This window comes from Balaenoptera acutorostrata, chromosome 1 (genome assembly GCF_949987535.1).
Source record: "Balaenoptera acutorostrata chromosome 1, mBalAcu1.1, whole genome shotgun sequence".
Classification (NCBI taxonomy): Eukaryota; Metazoa; Chordata; class Mammalia; order Artiodactyla; family Balaenopteridae; genus Balaenoptera; species Balaenoptera acutorostrata.
Window position 1 is genome coordinate 157,761,586 of NC_080064.1, and position 18,070 is coordinate 157,779,655.

Sequence of the window (18,070 nt, forward strand, 5' to 3'; positions counted from 1 at the left end):
CGTGTGCGCTGCAAGCTGGGGAAAGGGGACCCTGCACCCTGGCTTGGTGCTGGGCTCAGTCCTCCAGACCCACGTCTGCCAGACCAGTCCCAGGTGCGAAACAGGGGCGCTACGTCTTTAAAAGCGTCCGGGCTGAGCCTCTGCCGCACCATGTGATTGCCTGAAAGGCCGGGCTAGGAGCTCTGCGGCGGGAGCCTGGAGGACTGTGAGCTGCTGCGCGCGGTGCTGAGAGCCCAGCCCTGCCTGGCGCGGCCTCAAGCCCTGAGCGGCACCAGGTGCCCGGAACTTTGGGCACCGCCTCTGGGAGTCCCTGGCCACCAGCAGACAGGATGGTGAGCTCCGTGCATCCTGTTCTGTGGGCATGGGTAGGCAGAGCCAAGCACGGGGGACCCCTGTTGGGTGAGTGTGTGCTGGGAACTGCCTCACACCTGATAGAAAAGCCAGTGGAGGAGTGAGTGCTGCTATTTTATGTTGTCGAATGGATCCTCTGGGATTGATAAGGGGAGGGGACAAAGATTCGGCAGAGAAAGGGTTAGGGTACCCCACCAGCTTGGGCAGGCACTAGATGTGCCAAGTGGGGCACATCTCCAAAGGGCAGCTGGACTTCCAGAGCTGCCTGGGTTCCCCTCCCCCTCCCAGACAGGCCTTCCCACCCCAGGCTTCCGTGACCACAGGTGCTTGCCTCCTGCCCCTTGGTGCCTGTCTGCTGATGTGCCCAGCCTGTGCCCACCATGCCGCCCTCCATCTCGGCCTTCCAGGCCGCGTATATTGGCATCGAGGTGCTCATCGCCCTGGTCTCCGTGCCTGGGAACGTGCTGGTGATCTGGGCAGTGAAGGTGAACCAGGCACTGCGGGATGCCACGTTCTGCTTCATCGTGTCCCTGGCAGTGGCTGATGTGGCAGTGGGCGCTCTGGTCATCCCACTTGCCATCCTCATCAACATTGGGCCACAGACCTACTTCCACACCTGCCTCATGGTCGCCTGCCCTGTCCTCATCCTCACTCAGAGCTCCATCTTGGCCCTGCTGGCAATTGCTGTCGACCGCTACCTCCGTGTCAAGATCCCGCTCAGGTGAGTCCAGAGCAGCTGAAGGTACCTGCTGTGCCCCATGCTGGGTGGCTTGAGGGCCATCTAGAGAGGATAAAAGGTAGAGCATAAGACCCCAAGTAAGCCGGATAGTCTCTGGGCCATTGTGCCCCAGCCCTCACTCTGCCTTCCTCTCCTCTGCTCTACAGTATCAGGCTGAACTGAAGTTGAAGCAGGAGGGGGCTGGGTGGCTGGAGGAATGTGAACCTGGCAGTGCTCAGGACCCCAGAGCTGAAGCTCCACTGTTCTCCTGACCCAGCCAGGGAACCTGAGGCTGCCTGTTCAGCGTGGCCTGGGGGGGCGGGGGTGGGGTGGGCAGTGAGCCCTGGTTGGGAATGAGCTGATCTCCACCAGTTTGAGGGAAGTGGAAGGGGCAGAGCAGATTGCTAGGGTGGGCTTAGGGTGGCACACCACGGACAGGAGTGCTGCTTCTCTAACCAGACCTGGGAAAGCTTCCTGAGGATACTCTTTCTTGTTCTGCAGATACCCTTGTGCTAGCCAGCTCCATGCCCCAGGGCTGTCCTGTTGAACCCAGACAGTCTGCTTACCTCTGCCCAACTCCCACTTATGGGATCTCTGTTGCAGGCAGGAGGAGGCAGGCTCTTAATGTTCCTGTTGTGTTGCAAAACCATGTTATGTTTCCGGTCGCAGCAGAGGTGCTTATGCTGTGTCCAGGCAGCACCAGGGTGGGTGACCTAATAGTGGCAGTCCTGTCATGCAGGTGTCCAGTCCACATTGGGGCTCTTTCCCTGGGCCTGCCAGGCCATAATCTTGTCACCAGGCAGTGCCTGGGCCACCAAGTGCCAGCAAATGCCTGGGCACACTGCCAGTGCTGGCCTCACTGGGACATTCTTGTGAGGCGTGCTTGCCCCCTCTTTAAATCTTCTCACCAGTAGATTCCCTTTCTACTGCGGAGTTCTAGACGTCTTCGGCACCTGCTGTCCCTGGTGTAGCTTCCATAACTGGGACATGGAGCCTCTGGCCTCACCTGACAACTTGCCCAGGCAGGCCTAGGCACCCATGTTTCTCCTGTTTGCATTACATTTGTACACATTTAATTTTTCAAAGATTTTATAATGAACCATGTTTTTCCTCTTTTCATCATGATCCTATAAGGGAGGTGAAGTAGGAGCTGGTAAAGGGGAAACAGATCCAGAGAACCTCCTGAAGCTGGTTGGGAGCAGAGCCTTGATTCCACTGCTCCCCTTCCTTCCTGATTCCCCCAGTGTCCCAGCCCCCTGATGGCAGTGTTTCTGCCCTGTTTACCTCCTTCACAACCTCCAAGTCTCCCAGGGAAGGTGAGGTGAAGACTGCCGCTCAGGGGAGAAGGGAAGACAGGGAAGGCAGCCCAGAAACCCTGTAAGCTCAGCCACTGAGGGGCCTTCATGCTGCCATTAGCCCCAGGTTGTGGCTGGGCTATACCAATGAACCTGATTTCAACCCATTAGAGTGGGCTGGGCCTCTGAGCCTGGCGATTATAACAAAGTGTTGCCACATTAGGAAAGTCATGCAGATATGTGAATATAGGAAGGCTGCTTAAGAAATCTGGTCTACTGAGTGGGTGCCAATGCAAACCAAAGGCCTGGTCATGATGTAACAGAGGTTACGGGCCCACAGAATGTGCCCTCCTTGTCCTGTGGGGATGGCGATGGCTGTGCTGGCAGAATTGCAGGCTCATTCTTCCAGAAGACAGCTTCTGTTGCTCCTTGCTCCAGCCTTGAGGAGCTGGGGGTCTTTAAGAGCTGTCGTTGGAGGGCCAAGGCAGAGGTATGCATAGAGGCTAACAATACAGGCCTGGGTTCAAATCCTTGCTATGAATTCCTAGCTGTATGACCTTGAGAAAGTCACTTATTAACCTCCTTCAGTTTTAACTTACACGTCAATAAAAGGAGACATTAATAATAGTACCTTCTTCCTAGGATGATTGGAAGAATATAATAAACTCCTACATATAAAGCACGTGGTACTGTATAATGCACTTGGCGTTATATGCAAGCCATAAGTGGTAGGTTTATTTTGTAGTTTTATTATCATTGTTAACATATGGTTCAAAGTGGGTCTGAATAGGCAAGCCCTGCGCCCCCCCCCCCCACACTGATGCTCTTACATAACAACACATATGCCCTTATACACATGCACACACACATGGGCACACATGACACACCACATTTCCAGGGAGGTGTCAAAGTACTGTTAAGTTATATTTATACATGTTTTTCTTCCTTGCTAGATTGTCATGCCTCAAGTACAGCGACCTGGGCAGTGACCACATTTTGTTCGTTTCTACAAATTCTCCAGAATGCCTAGCATAGTGTCTGGCGCATAGCAGACACTCAGTAAATGTTGATTGAATTGGATGAGTTTTCAGAGCTCACACGGTTGAGCCTCAGGCAGGCCTTCCAGGGGTCTAACCTCTAACCATCGTGCTGTGGTCTGTATCTTCCCAGCATTCTACCTCAGGGCCCTGACCACAGCTGCCCTTATCAGCTCAGGTGGCTCCTTCAGAGCCACACCCCAGTAGGAGTCTTTCTCCTGAGTTAGAGAAAGGCTGCTGGGCCTAGCTTCCAAAGCTGGGATCCTGGAGGCTGGGCTGAGGTGACGGGTCACTCCAGGTCCCCGTGCAGGAGGAACAGCTTGCGCTGCTGCCCTCTGGGCAGCTGGAGTCAGCAGGCTGCTGGGTCTGGGAGAACACCTTTCTGCCGGAGGTCCCCAGGTGCCTGGCTCCCTGCCCTGACAAGCCAGACAGAGGTAGATGTGGCCTGGGAACCAGGGAGAAATACTGCCCAAGCATTGGTGAGGCATGTATGGGGCATTCAGTGACAGGAGTCAGCTGGGCCCCTCACCAAGCAAGGCATGGTTTGGTCAGGCAACTACAAATTTTATTTCCTTCCACTTGGCAGAAAGCCAAGAGAAAAAAAGGTTCACATCGTGTAGTGTGATCCAGTTACAAAAAAAAAAGCTTAAATTGTTGATTCACCAATAACCTGTGGTTATTTAAAGGTATTTTACAGGTTATTTGCCTGGCACCTCCACATGCTTGGTAATGGATACCCCATCCCCCTCAGCTCCTACTTCTAGGGAATCCCTGGGTTTTCTTGGTGGCACTCTGTGCCAACTTGATACCTACTCCAGGGGGCTTGTTATGGGGAGGAGTGCCACTCCCTGACCACCACAGCCCTCTCTGTGGGAAGGAGACCTGTCTGTGACTAGATGGGTTGGTGTGGGGTGAAGGGGTGATGGGTATTTGGGAGTCAGAAATACCTGAGTTTGAACCTTGCTGTTACAAACTAGCTGTGCAACCTTCTTGGATAAGTTATTCAATCCCTGAGCCTCCTCTTTGCCACCACACCCCCTGCCACCGTCTGTTAAATGAAGGGACTGGATTCTGGATTCGAGGTCTCTGAGGTTCCTTTCAGCTCTAACTTTCTATAGTTCTTCCTTACCATAACTCTTGGCAATACTGTGTTGAAATCCTGGGAAGATTGTGTTGTGTTTTTAAGTTCCTAGTGGTTATGAGCTAGGCACAATGCTATATTTTTATATGCTTTATCTCATTTAATGCTCATAGTTTCTTGCTGGTAGAGGTTATTGTTATCCCCATTCTAGACACGTCTATAGATACACTGAGGTCTAAAGCTCAGGAAGGTTCAGTAATTTTCCCAAACATCATATCAGGAGCCAAGACAGGATTTGAATCCAGGTCTGTCTACCAGAGATGCCTTTAACCAGTGAGCCCATATGTGTTTTGAACCAGCCTCGAGAAGCTATAGGATTTATGGAGCAGTTTCCTCACGGCTGTCAGCGGGGGTGATATTTCCCCTCTGATTTTTGCCATGGTCTCTGCACTCTGCTCCAGCCCATGCTTGGTGCCTCTCCCTCCCTCCTCACCTTCACTCCAGTGGGCAGTTGAGCCCCTGGCAGCCCTGCCTCTGTCCACAGCTGGAGGCCTGCCCAACTGGGCTGCTGGCCAGGGAAGTACAGCAGAGTGTGGGGGAGGCCAGACTGCTGGACCAGAGCTCTGGGAAAGAAATCTGGTAGATTAAGGTATGTTTGCTTTTAGGCATCAATTTAGCCCTCTCCCCCCACCCCCCAGCTAGCCTGGGCTCTCTAGTGGTGCCATCTGCTTTCAGCAAGGCCATCTCTAGCTCCTGTATGGATGGATTAGTCATTGGCCTAGAGTGGCTGAGACAGAAGAGGAGTGATAGCAAGCCCTGATGCCCAACTCCCTCACATTCGGAGAAGAGGAAACAGAGGCCCAGAGTTCCAGCATGTTCAAGGTCACTGAGCCACAGCCTCTTTTCTCCTCCTAATTCTGACTCTTGCTCCCCAGCCTTTGATGTAAAAGGCTTACCTGCAAGGAATAGAACAGAGAAATTTCAGCCTCCACAGGTTAAGTCAGCAAATTAATGGTGGGCTTACAGGGGGAAAGTGATGGAAGAATGTCAACTTTGTGATTAAAAAGGTAATTTCTTTGTTTGAACTAGGGATAGCCTTCAGGTGGGTTATGCTAAAGAGCACTCTGGGCAATCCAGATTAGTATCAGTGGTGAAAGCTTCTCCCAGCTGACATTGGAATGGCATCTAGGAAGCCTCCGAGTGCTTTAGGAGTGCTGCTTGGAAGCAAGGGAATGGCCAGGCTACTTTCTGAAGAACCCCTCTACCCAGAGGTCATGGGGCAGAGCCTTGGAGGCTGTGTTGTGTTTGATATTTGATATTTATGTCCAAGCATAAAAGCAATCTATGTTTATTGTTAAAAATTTGAGAAATATAGAAAAGAAAAAAGATGACAAAATAACCAGTAATTCTGCCACCTGCAGATCACTACTGTTAAATTTCTGGTGTTCCAGAAAATTTTCCCACATAGATAGATGATAGATAGATAGATAGATAGATAGATGTTAGATAGATAATTATTTTTACATAGTTGAGTGCATCTATGGTTTTTATATCCTATTTTATACACTTAATGTTACATTATAATCATTTCCCCCATGTCAATAAAGAATATTTTCTAAGGATTTTTATAATGGTATAATATTGGATTGTCTTTTTATTCATCTTTCAAGTCTTAGCTAAAACAGCCCCTTCTTAAGGAGGCCTTCTCTGACCCCCTCCCCCGCTAGACCAGGTTCATTTCTTCTGTTAGTAACTCCGGGTGGATCTATTTTTCCTTCCCCATCTCTCCTGGCCCAGGTAGTTTTTCTGGGCTTGGTAAGCACCAAAAAGGCCAGGACCACATCTGCTCACCTACCTATGTAACCGCCATGCCTGGCACAGAGTAGGCATGCTATAAACATTTTTTTGAATAAATGATTATCATATTTTATTGACTCATTTTTATAATTTTGACTAGATTGTTACTGATTTTTAATTTTTACAAATAACACTACAGTGATACCCACAATTCACATTGTTTGTAGGATCAGAGCCAAGCCTAGAACTTTGGGTTTTGCCTCCTAGTAGATAGCACAGCTTGTCTGTAAGGATTTTCTTATAAGGTTAAATATTTCCCAACTCCCTTTCCTCCAACTCTCCCTTCTCCTCCTGCCCAGTTTCACCAAAACTGAAAACCCCCAGAGGTGCACCTGGCATTTCTCTGCCCATTTGCCCTTCTGGGCTAGGTAGGGCAGGACTGTCTGGCCCCCAAGTCTAGTCCACATTGCCTAGTCTCTATTCCCTGAGGCCTGGGCATCCTGTTTCTTTGCATCTTAGTGAGGAGAGCAGTCCCTAGAGTAGAGGGCTTGGAGTATGGTACTTCCTTGTTGGCCTTATTTGGCAGGATGGGCACAGAACAGAGAGGAAGGACGATACCTGGCTCTTTGAGCTGCATGAATCACCCCTTCAGCCTCAGCCTCCTTCTTAACTCAAGCCCAAAGGAGGCTACCAGCTCTGTAGAACAAAGAAAAGGCTGGCAGTTGATGGTGGGCTGGGATACAAAGGGGAGGCGGGTAGGTAGGCCTTGGCATTCATGTCCCCTTGGAAATACTGGCTTGTGGGTGGGCAGGGAGACAGGGACAGCTGGCAAAGGGCTTCCCTGACCCAAAAGATAAAGGAGATCAGGCATCTTATCCTGCAATGCTCCTCACCCTGGAAGTTTTTTCCTTAGCAGGATTGCAGAGAGCTGTTCAGTTAGGGAGCTGGTGATATCCATTTATCTATTTCATAAACATACTTTGAGTACTGACCATTTACTGGGTACTTTGTGGGGCCTGGGGATACAGAGATGGGCAGGCTGGTCTGGTCTCTATCTCTGTCTGGGGGTGCTTAGACACTGTTGAGATTGTGGATTCCCACAGACCAAGGTGGCCAAGTAGAAACTCCCAACCTGCCTTTGGTGGGAGTGGAGGTGGCTGGAGAGCTGAAAATCAGCCCCTGACACCTTGCAGTGCTTGGGCTGGGCATCTGGACCCAACTCCACACCCACTCTCTGCAGCCCTGGTCATGGTGGAGAGGGCCTTTGGGACTGTCTTCCTGCCACCTGCTTTCAGAACTTCTCTGTTCTTTGGGAGAGGAAAGCAACTGGTCACCCTGATTTGTCTCCACACAGGGCCCTAATATAGAGAAATCTGTTCATTCATTCATTCAGCAATACTTATTGAGTGCCTCCTATGTACCAGGCATTGTTATGGATACTTGGGATACATTCATTAACTAAACAAAGATCTTCATGGAGGCTGCATGCTAATGGGTTGGTGGACAGATGCTAAATAATAAACATAATACCTAATATGTAGAGTGTTAGAAGGTAAAATAAAAAGCAGGGCAAATGGGATCGGGAATGCTAAGATGGGGGTGGGGAGAAAGGTTTGCAATTTCAAATGGGGTGGTAAGTGTGGCTTCCTTGAGAAGGTGCCATTTGAGCACAATCTTGGGGGTGAGGAACTCTGCCATGCAGATACTGGGAGAACATTCCACACAGAGGAAATAATTAGAGCAAAGGTCCTAGGGAAGGAACGTACCCAAAGTGGTAGCAAGGAGGTCTGTGTGGCTGGGATAAAGGGGGAGAGTGGTTGGAGATAAGCCTGGAAAGATAATAAGCTGCTGGCTTGGAGGCTACTAGAAGGACATTGGCTTTTACTCTGAGGGAGATGGGGAGCCATTGCAGGTTTAGAGCAAGGAATTGACATGATATGACTTAAGTTTTAAAGGCTCACTCTGACTGCTGTGTTGAGAATATGCTGTAGGGGCAAGCAGGGGACTAGTTAGGAGCTACAGCAGTAATTCAGACAAGAGAAGAGGGAAGTGGCTTGAATCAGAATGATAGGAAGCAGAGGAGGTGGTAAGAAGTGATTAATTCTGGATGTGCATTTTCAAATTTTAACTTTTTATATCCTTTTTATTGAGGTAAAATATTCATACAGTACATAAGTCTTAAGTGTATAGCTCAATAAGTTTTTGGCATATGGATGTATCTATGTAACCACCCCCCAGATCAATATTTGGAACATTTTCAACACCCCAGAAGGTGCTTTCCAAAGGTACTTTCCAAAAGGCAACCACTATTTTCACCTTTATCCCTATAGATTGATTTTGCCTTTTCTTGAAATTTTATAAAGGGAATTGAGTAGTATATACTCTTTTCTGTCTGGCTTCTGAAGCTTAAAATTATGTCTGAGATTCATCCATACTATTGAGCGAAATAGTAGGTTTTGCTTGTTTGCTTTTGTTTTGTTTTGTTTTTTCTCATTGCTGTTAGAATTCCATTGAATGAATGTGCCACGATTTTTAAATTCTGGATGTATTTGGAAGAAAAAAAATGTTTTCTTATGGATTGGATGTGGGGTGTGAGAGAAAGAAGAGTCAAGTATGACCAAACTTTTAGTTCTAAGCAACTGGAAATATAGAGTGTGCATTATTTGAGGTGGGAAAGGCTGCAGGTGATACAAGTTTTTGGAGCAATAAAAGGAATTCAGATTTAGACACGTTGAGTTTGGTGTATCTGTTAAATACCTCAGTGGAATGTTGAACAGGCAGTTGGATGGATATACAAGGATGGAGTTCAGGAGAAAGGTCTGGGCGGGGGATGTAAATGTGACAGCCATTGGCATGTAGATGGTGTTTAAATACACGAGGCTGGATGAGATCCCCAAGAGAGAAAGTAGAAATAAAGAAGAGGATGAAGATGATATGATACTATACATAGAAAATCCTAAAGACACCACCAGAAAACTACTAGAGCTCATCAATGAATTTGGTAAAGTTGCAAGATACAAAATTAATATACAGAAATCTGTTGCATTTCTATACACTAACAGTGAAGTATCAGAAAGAGAAATTAAGGAAACAGTCGCATTTACCATCGCATCCAAAAGAATACAATACCAGGGGATAAACCTACCTAAAAGGCAAAAGATCTGTACTCTGAAAACTGTAAGACACTGATGAAAGAAATTGAAGATGACACACACAGATGGAAGGATATACCATGTTCTTGGATTGGAAGAATCAATATTGTTTAAATGACCATACTACCCAAGGCAATCTACAGATTCAGTGCAATCCCTGTCAAAATACTGATGGCACTTTTCACAGAACTAGGTCAAATAATTTTAAAATTTGTATGGAAACACAAAAGACCCAGAATAGGCAAAACAGTCTTGAGAAAGAAGAACAGAGCTGGAGGAATCACACTCCTTGACTTCAGTCTGTGCTACAAAGCTACAGTAATCAAAAGAGTATGGTACTGGCACAAAAACAGTCACATAGATCAATGGAACAGGATAGAGAGCCCAGAAATAAACCCATGCACTTATGGTCAATTAATCTACGACAAAGTAGGCAAGAATATACAATGGAGAAAAGACAGTCTCTTCAATAAGTGGTGCTGGGAAAACTGGACAGCTACATGTAAAAGAATGAAATTAAAACATTCTCTAACACCATATACAAAAATAAAGTCAAAATGGATTAAAAATGTAAATGTAAGACCAGATATTATAAAACTCCTAGAGGAAAAACATAGGCAGAACACTCTTTGACATAAATCGCAGCAATATTTTTTGGATCCTAGAGTAATGGAAATGAAAACAAAAATAAACCGGTGGGACCTAATTAAACTTAAAATCTTTTGCACAGCAAAGGAAACCATCAACAAAACAAAAAGACAACCTACTGAATGGGAGAAAATATTTGCAAATGATATGACCAATAAGGGATTAAGAGCCAACGTACATAAACAACTCACACAAGTCAACATAAAAAAAAAAAACCCTGATTAAAAAGTGGGCAGAAAAACTGAATAGACATTTTTCCAAAGAGGAAATGCAGATGGCCAAAAGGCACATAAAAAGATAATCATCAGGGAAATACAAATCAAAACCACAATGAGATATCAACTCACCCTGTCAGAATGGCTGTCAACAGAAAGAACACACATAACAAATGTTAGAAAGGATGTGAAGAAAAGGGAACCCTCCTACACTGTTGGTGGGAAGGTAAATTGGTGTAGCCACTGTGGAAAACAGTGTGGAGGTTTCTCAAAAAACTAAAAATAGAACTACCATATGATCCTGCAATTCCACTGTTGGGTATATATCTGAAGAAAACGAACACACTAATTAAAAAAGATACATGCGCCCCAATGTTCATAGCAGCATTATTTACAATTGCCAAGATATGGAAACAACCTAAGTGTCCATCAACAGATGAATGAATAAAGAAAATGTGGTATATATATACAATGGAATACTACTCAGCCATAAAAAAGAACAAAATTTTGCCATTTGCAGGAACAAAGATGGATTTGGAGGGCGTTATGCTGAGTGAAATAAGTCAGAGAAATACAAATACTGTATGATATCACTTATATGTAGAATCTAAAAAACACAACAAACTAGTGAATGTAACAAAAAAGAAGCAGACTCACAGATATAGAGAACAAACCAGTGGTTACCAGTGCAGGGGGTGGGAGGGGTGGGGGCAATATAGGGGTGGGGGAGTGGGTGTAAGATAGGTTTAAAGGTGTATTATACAACATGGGGAATACAGCCAATATTTTGTAATAACTGTAAATGGAAAGTAACCTTTCAAAATTGTATAAACATTTTTTTAAAAGTTTAAGAAAGCAGAGGAGAGGACCAAGGACTGAGCATTGAGAGTTTGGGGAGAAGATGAAGCACCAGCAAAAGGGACTTAAGGAGAGCTACAGATATAGGAAGAAACCCAGAGCCCCAGGTGTGGTGTCCTAGAAGCCAAGCAGAGAGTATATGAAGGAGGAGCAAGAGATTGGCTGTCAAGTGCTGCCAATGGGTCAAGTGAGATGAGGACTGAGAATTACCATTGGATTTAGCAAGAGCAATGTTAATAGAGTGGTAGGAGCAGAAAGTCTAGTTGGAGAGGGCTCAGGAGAGAAGAGGAATGGAATTGAAAACAGCTGGCGTAGATTACTCTTTTGAGGTATTTTGTTGCAGAGCATAAAGGCATGGGGCAAGAGCTGTCAGGAGAAGTGGAAACAAGGCATTTTGCTTTGTTGTTTGCTAAGAAGGGACATTAGTATGTCTGTGTACTGACTGAGACGATCTAGTAGAGAGTGCAAAACTAATGATAGGGCAAAGGATAGAATTTCTGGATTGACGTCCTTGTTTAGGCAAGCAGGGCTGGGACCTAGGGCAAACACAGAGGGATTGGCTTTAGAGGAGCCTGGAGATCATCTAAGAGGCAGAAAGGCAGAGTATGTGGGTGCTGGTAGGTGACGTTCTCTTCGGAGTGTTTCGGTTTTCTTAGTGAAGTGGGAAGCGAGGTCATCAGCTGAGAGGGAGGAGGTGATGGAGAGAGTAGGAAGTGTGAAATAATTCTTTAAGAAGTAGGAGAAAGGCTAGACTCAGAAAGTCTAGTATAGTTGGAGGCAGCATTAAGGGCCCACCTGAAATTCGTGGTGATAAATTTGAGTGTTCAGATGCACAGGCCCAGGCATGGAGGAGGCAGCGAGTTCACTCCTTCACTAATTCAGAAGCACCAGATTCCATGCCAGGCATTAGGTATCTTATCATGGTCAAGAAGTCGGTCTTGATCCCTGCCCTCATGAAATTTAGAGACTAGCTGGGAGAGAGCCAAGACACAGATAAACAAGGAGGTAGCTACAATTACACCTTGAGAAGTATTTGAGGAAGGAAGCCATCCTGGAATTGACTGTGCCTGGCCCTAGTTGGCTTCTCTAAACCCTGTGTCAGTCCAGCCTTCACGGGGCCCAAGGACTAAGGTAGGGTCTTATAGGCCATGTGGTTCATGGTCAAGAGTTTGGATAGGATTCTAGGTACACAGTGAAGCCTTTGAGTGCTTTAAGCAAGGAATGACATAATCCAGATTACATTTTTAAAATGTCAAGTCCTTAACAAAATATTAGCAAATCAAATCCAGTGACACATAAAAAGGATAATATATCACAACCAAATAGGTTTTATTCCATGTTAGAGTTAGAACCAACTGGTGATGGACTGGAGGTACAGAGTGGGAGAAGGATCAAGTATGACTCTCCAGGATTAAGGGTGAAGCCACGGGGTGGATGGTGGTGCCATTTCTGGAGATAGGGAAGGGTGGGCAAGGGAGGAATGGGGAGAAGGTTCAGATCCTAGTAGGTACTCAAGTGGTAGTGATATAACGGCGGGTCCACTGGTGGTCTCTCTCTTGCTCATTCCCCAGCTTCTGTCCCTTCATGTGGTCCAACAGATGGGCCCCCTTTTGCCTCACACATCACCAAAGAAGGAGTCCTTCAAATGTCCAGCAAGTTTCCTGGGTGCCTCCAGCTGCTCCATCTACTGTTCCCACCTCACTTCTCAGGAGGCTTTTGGCTTTCTTAGGCTGAAAGCACAGCAATAAGGACATGTGGCTTTGGGCTCCCTAAAACTTCCAGAAGGAGACAGAATAGTTGGGGGTTCGTCCTTCTTGCCAGGCTTTATTCAGAATGAGACACAGTAGCTTCTGTGATAGCTAAGGCCCCCCAAGTCTCTACCCATCCTCAGTCAGGTGGGCACTCTCCCTAGATACTCTGTGCCTCCACAGCCTCATTTCCCACCCTCATCGCTGGAACCCACTAGTGGCCTGGCACTGGGGATTGTGTTAATCCCCTGCACCGTGGTCGTTCCTCCCCAATTCCGCAGCAGGGTCCTCTCACAGCTGCTATATTGGGCACTGGGTGGCCCAGTTTCAGCTAATGAAGCAGAGAAGATGGTCAATCAATAAACAGGCAGTTATCAAGTATCGGCTCCAGCCTAGCCCTGATGGGCAGAGCAGGAGGGCTGGGGGAGCCCCAAGGCTAGCATAGGGCACACAGGGACAGGGTCTCTGTCTCTCTGGACTGCTTGTTGGAGCACTATCAGCTCTTCTGTGCAGAAACTATCTTTTGCCTTGTGTAGCAGAGAAAGCTTTGCAGTGCAGTTGGTGAGGTTGGTGCAGAACCTGAGGGCCAGACCTTGCAGCTCTCACCATGCAGCCTGCTCTCAGAGTCCACAGGCTTCCAATTCTCTGCTTCCCACCCCTGGGAGAGCAGGGGCCGAGACTACAGCAGAGCAAGAGCTACTTCTTAGCCCTTTTTTTCTAGCCCAATGGAACAAAGAGCTCTGATGCACACCCACCCGGCTGGAATGGAATGTACCAGGCAGTGATTCTCTTGGGGGCACCAGAGGGAAAGGTCTGTTGGAAAAAAGCCCCTCTACCCCAGATATGTTTTTTCATTTTTTTATTGAAGTATAATTGACTTACAATATTAGTTTCAGGTGTACAACATAGTGATTTCATATTTTTATACATTACAAAATAATCACCAGGATAAGTCTAGTTATTGTCTGTCACCATACAAAGTTGTTACACTATTATTGACTATATTCCCTATGCTGTATATTACATTCCCATGACTTATTTTACCCCAGATATTTTTAATGATCACCTTTTCAGAGACACATCTCTCTCCCCCTGCTTTATGGAGGTACGCGAGTGGAATGAAGGGTAAGAGCAGTCTCCCCAGACAGAAAGTTCAGGTACTTGGAACTGTGTCATCTTGGAGTAGTTACCTAACCTTTCTGAGCTTCCATTTCCTCTTCTGCAAAACAGGCTTCTTAATACTTCCTCTAAAGGTTGTAATGAGGCTTAGAGATGAGATACATTAAGGGGCTGGCACATAGTAGGCACTCAGTAAATGGGGGCTGTTACTATCATCAAATAATCCAAACTTGGTTCTCACATACCACTTGATGTTGTGTGGCCACTGTAGTTCCAATGGGACAAGTCCTCATCGAGATGAGTTGCATACTCTGTGAGAGCAGGGTGTGGTTCTCTCCATCTGCCTCGCTCATTGTATTTCAGTATCTAACAACACATGCCTGGCTGGCACTTAGTAGGTGGCTGAATCAGTGTTTGTGGGGGGAAGGAAGCCTTAGTGGGGCAGATTGAGTAGCCAGGTAGAGAAAAAGTTAGTTGGATATTTTACATTCACCCACAGAGGGCAAACGCAGGTACTGGAGAGTGAAGGGTTATTTCATTAAAACATCCCCAGGAGATGAGAGGAGTAAAGTGTCTGGCTCAAGCTTACCTGGCAAGTTACGGGGGAGTATTCTGGCCTCCTGACCCCCAGCTCAGCTCCTGTTGGTCCCCGTGCTCCTGTTTCTATGAGGAAAGGGTGTGAATAGTCCCTCCTGAGCTCTGCTTGTCTTCCCAAGGCCTTGTCCAGCCCTTCCTGGAGGGTTGGCCTCTGAGGGAGCCAAAGCAAGGGCTCCCCTGGGGGCTGGCAGCTCCGTAAATCCTCTCTGGGGAGGAAGACATTCAGTGTGTTTGGGGACTCGCTGTGCTCAGCAGACACACCTGCCATGGTGGCCCATCCTCTGCAGAGTAAATACAACACCCCCGACCCCACATTATGGGCTCCTGGGGCTGCCATTCTCAGATGGCCCAGCAAGGGCCAGGGAGAGATGCAGAAACCACTCAGAGCGGCTCTGTCAGGCCCAGGGGCTGACAGTCTGGGAGCAGCCAGCAAGCCAGAGAAGGGTGTGAAGGCATGATGCCTTCCCTCTGCCATCATCACCTGTAATCATGACAGGAGGCCACGGTGGCTTCAGGCTCTTAGTGGTGTATGTGTGTGTGTGTGTGTGTGTGTAGGGAGCTATAGCTTTTTATTTTTAAAGGTCAAAAAATTATATCCTGGGTTTTCAGACCTTTCATTCAATTCTGCTTCCTCACCCCTGCCCCTGCCCATCCCAGTCCCTCATTCAAGGCCTAGGGAAGAGTCCCAACAAGGCTAATCTCTTTCCTGTTTGTGCCCCACCCAATCCTCATGCCCTACCCCCACCATTAATCTTCCTTGACGTAGGAACACCGTTTATATGTTCAAGTTAAGAAATGTTTTCTGACAACACAAGTCCTGCCCTCAATGACACAGACCCACAGTCTCTTGGGCAAGATTGACAATTTACCAGCTGCCACGCAGCAGGAGGCCTGAGCAGGCCTGGCCCACACACAAGCACACAGGGCCAAGGTTGCTCCCCCAGCCTAAGATGCTCAACCCCACCCCACGTTTTACCTGTGCTCAAAACTCACCTTCCCTGCCTCCTAGCCAGTTACATCTTAACCTGTCCAGGCCTTGGAGTTGAGGAGAAGGATGAAAGAAGGATGTTTAACATCTAAGACCATGTCTTAAACACACACACACCCCTCAGAAATGTGTTCCCTTTTCTTTTCTAATTCCTACTCATTCTTTAATAGTCAACTCAGATGACACCTCCTCCCAAAGCCTTCCTTGTTTTGGTGTGTTTACAGCTCCCCATGCTCCCCTGTAACACAGCCCTTGTCAGATTGCACCAAGGTAACCTCCTTCACTGGCCTGTGAGCAACTTGAGGGTGGGGTCCAAGCCTATTCAACTCTCCTTCACAGTGTCCAGCATAGTTTCTGCCCATTTTTGGTATCCAATGCCTGACCAATAAATGAATGGTAATAGTAGCAAGTGACTCTTGAACACCTAATATTTGCTAGGCCTTTGCTAAATACTTTATATGGATTCTCTTATTCAAATCCTTGCATAATTTTATGAAGAGGCACTAATAATATTTTATAATAGTAATAATATATTCTTATTTTCCACATTTTCTGAGGAAGCTGAGGCTCAGAGAGGTTAAACAACTTATTATTAGTCACACAACATCTAAGTGTAACTGGAAATGTTGAATGAACAATTGAATGGATGAATGAAGAGACCTGCATTTGAGCCTTGACTCCAGCCTTACTGCTGGGTGATTTTGGATAAATCACTTACCTCTTTGGGTTTCAGTTTCCACACCTATAGAATGAGCACAATTCCTTATCCCTACTGCAGAGAGTTGTCTATAAAGCAGTGCTCTCAGAAGAGGAAAATGGCTGCATTGTTCAGGGATGAGTTGGTTCTGGGTGTGTGTGGGGAGGCTCCCAAACCCCCACCCCAAGCTGTCCTCTGGCCTGCAGAGTACCACCCAAGAGCTGGCCTGACTGCCTGGCACTGAGGTGGCAGAAGGAGCTAATGTTGGCTGCCGGGCTATGGGTACATGAGTGGAGCAGAGACCCGAGAGAGACACAACTGCCACCCGGAAGTGAGGAGGATCAGGAAGTGGGTGCTGCCGCACGCCTGGCAGAGGGGCTGAGTTTGTCTTTGGAGCTGACGTTTAAAGAGAAAACCTCTTCCCTCTTCCCCCTCGGGTGTCGTGCCACACTGTCTACCACCTGCTCGAGCCGTAGACAGCTCTCCTGGCTGCTGGGAGACGGTCGTGCGTCTCCAGCACTCAGTGGAGTGGAGGCTCCACACCAACAACTCCCTGACCACACTAGGTGGGTGGGCGCCTTGGGCCTGGTGGGGAGGGAACTCACAGGGACTGGATGTGCAGGCTACTGCTGGGCTCTAACTCCTCCATGACGGGCAGCTCCAGGGCCTCAAGGGGTCTGCACAGGAGCGGTTGTCACCTCCCACTGCTGAAGTCCACACAGGCAAGGAGGGGCCATTCTCTAGGCCGCAGTCTTCCTGTCAGAACATGGCCTGAGTCTGAGTTCGGTCTACTTGCAAAGTTTGAAGAAAAAAATGTTCAAGGGAAACATTTGGGAGGAGAATCAAGGACAGGGGAACCCCCTCCCAAACCAGGGAGACTTGATCTCCCAATTCACCCAGTACAGAGGGAGACCCGGAGCCAGGAACTCAGAGGCTGGAACTCAGTCTGCCGCTGTACCCATTTGGACAAGCCACCTCACTTCGGAGCTGCATCTTCCTCAGCAAAGGGGACTCACAGTCCCTGCCTGACTTCTCAGGGTTGCATCAAGGATCCAGCACGCAGTGTGTGTGCTGAGTCTGAGGAAAGAAGGGATGCTGAGAGGCACAGAACTCTGAGTGCCTTAGGAGTCAGGCTGGCAATGCTGGTCTCCCAGTCCTGACTCTGCTACTTACTTGTTCTATGATCTTGCCCAAACTCTCTGAGCCTCAGTTTTACATGTGTAAAATGGAAATAATGACATCTTCCTCATTGGATTGTTGAGGGGATTACACATGAAAATAATGTAAACCCACCATCTCTCTCCAGTATCACAGGGGCTTGTTCTTCCCCTTTCCTGCTGTTTCATGGGAGGGAAGATAATGGATGGATAGCGGCATGCACACGTGTGTCTCTCTGTCTCTGTTGCAGTTGGGGTGGACAGTTAACACAGCCACCCTCCACTGTGGCTTGAAAGTTTCCTTTACATGCATGCCATGGCCTAACGTTGGTGAGCTCCACCTGGGGAAGTGGCCGTGGCACGGCTCGGAGGTGCATAGAGCCGTATACACAGGTGAGGCGTGCTCTGTCACTGTTCTGGGTACAGTGCCTGGGGCACTTCCCTCTCTGCTTCAAGCTCCTCCATGAGTCCAGGGGCTGCCTGACATGATAGGATCCTGAGGAAGGAGACATGTGGTCTGGGGGGAGAGGGAGTGCCTGCATGCTGAGTGTCTCCTCAATGTCGGGAACAGTGATGAGTGCCTTCTTTGGTAGCATATTTAATTTTTTTTTA

The 18,070-nt window shown here is 47.6% G+C and overlaps 1 protein-coding gene across 1 annotated transcript in view; it reads left to right on the forward strand.

Annotated features, from left to right (window-relative positions):
• Positions 1–235: 235 nt before the first annotated feature.
• The window catches only part of ADORA1 (adenosine A1 receptor), a 34,558-nt gene continuing 16,723 nt past the window's right edge, over positions 236–18,070 (forward strand). The window contains exon 1 of the mRNA XM_007186007.2: positions 236–1,072. Coding sequence (XP_007186069.1) covers positions 732–1,072 — 341 coding nt within the window. The 5' untranslated portion in view covers positions 236–731. The remainder of the gene's footprint in view (positions 1,073–18,070) is intronic.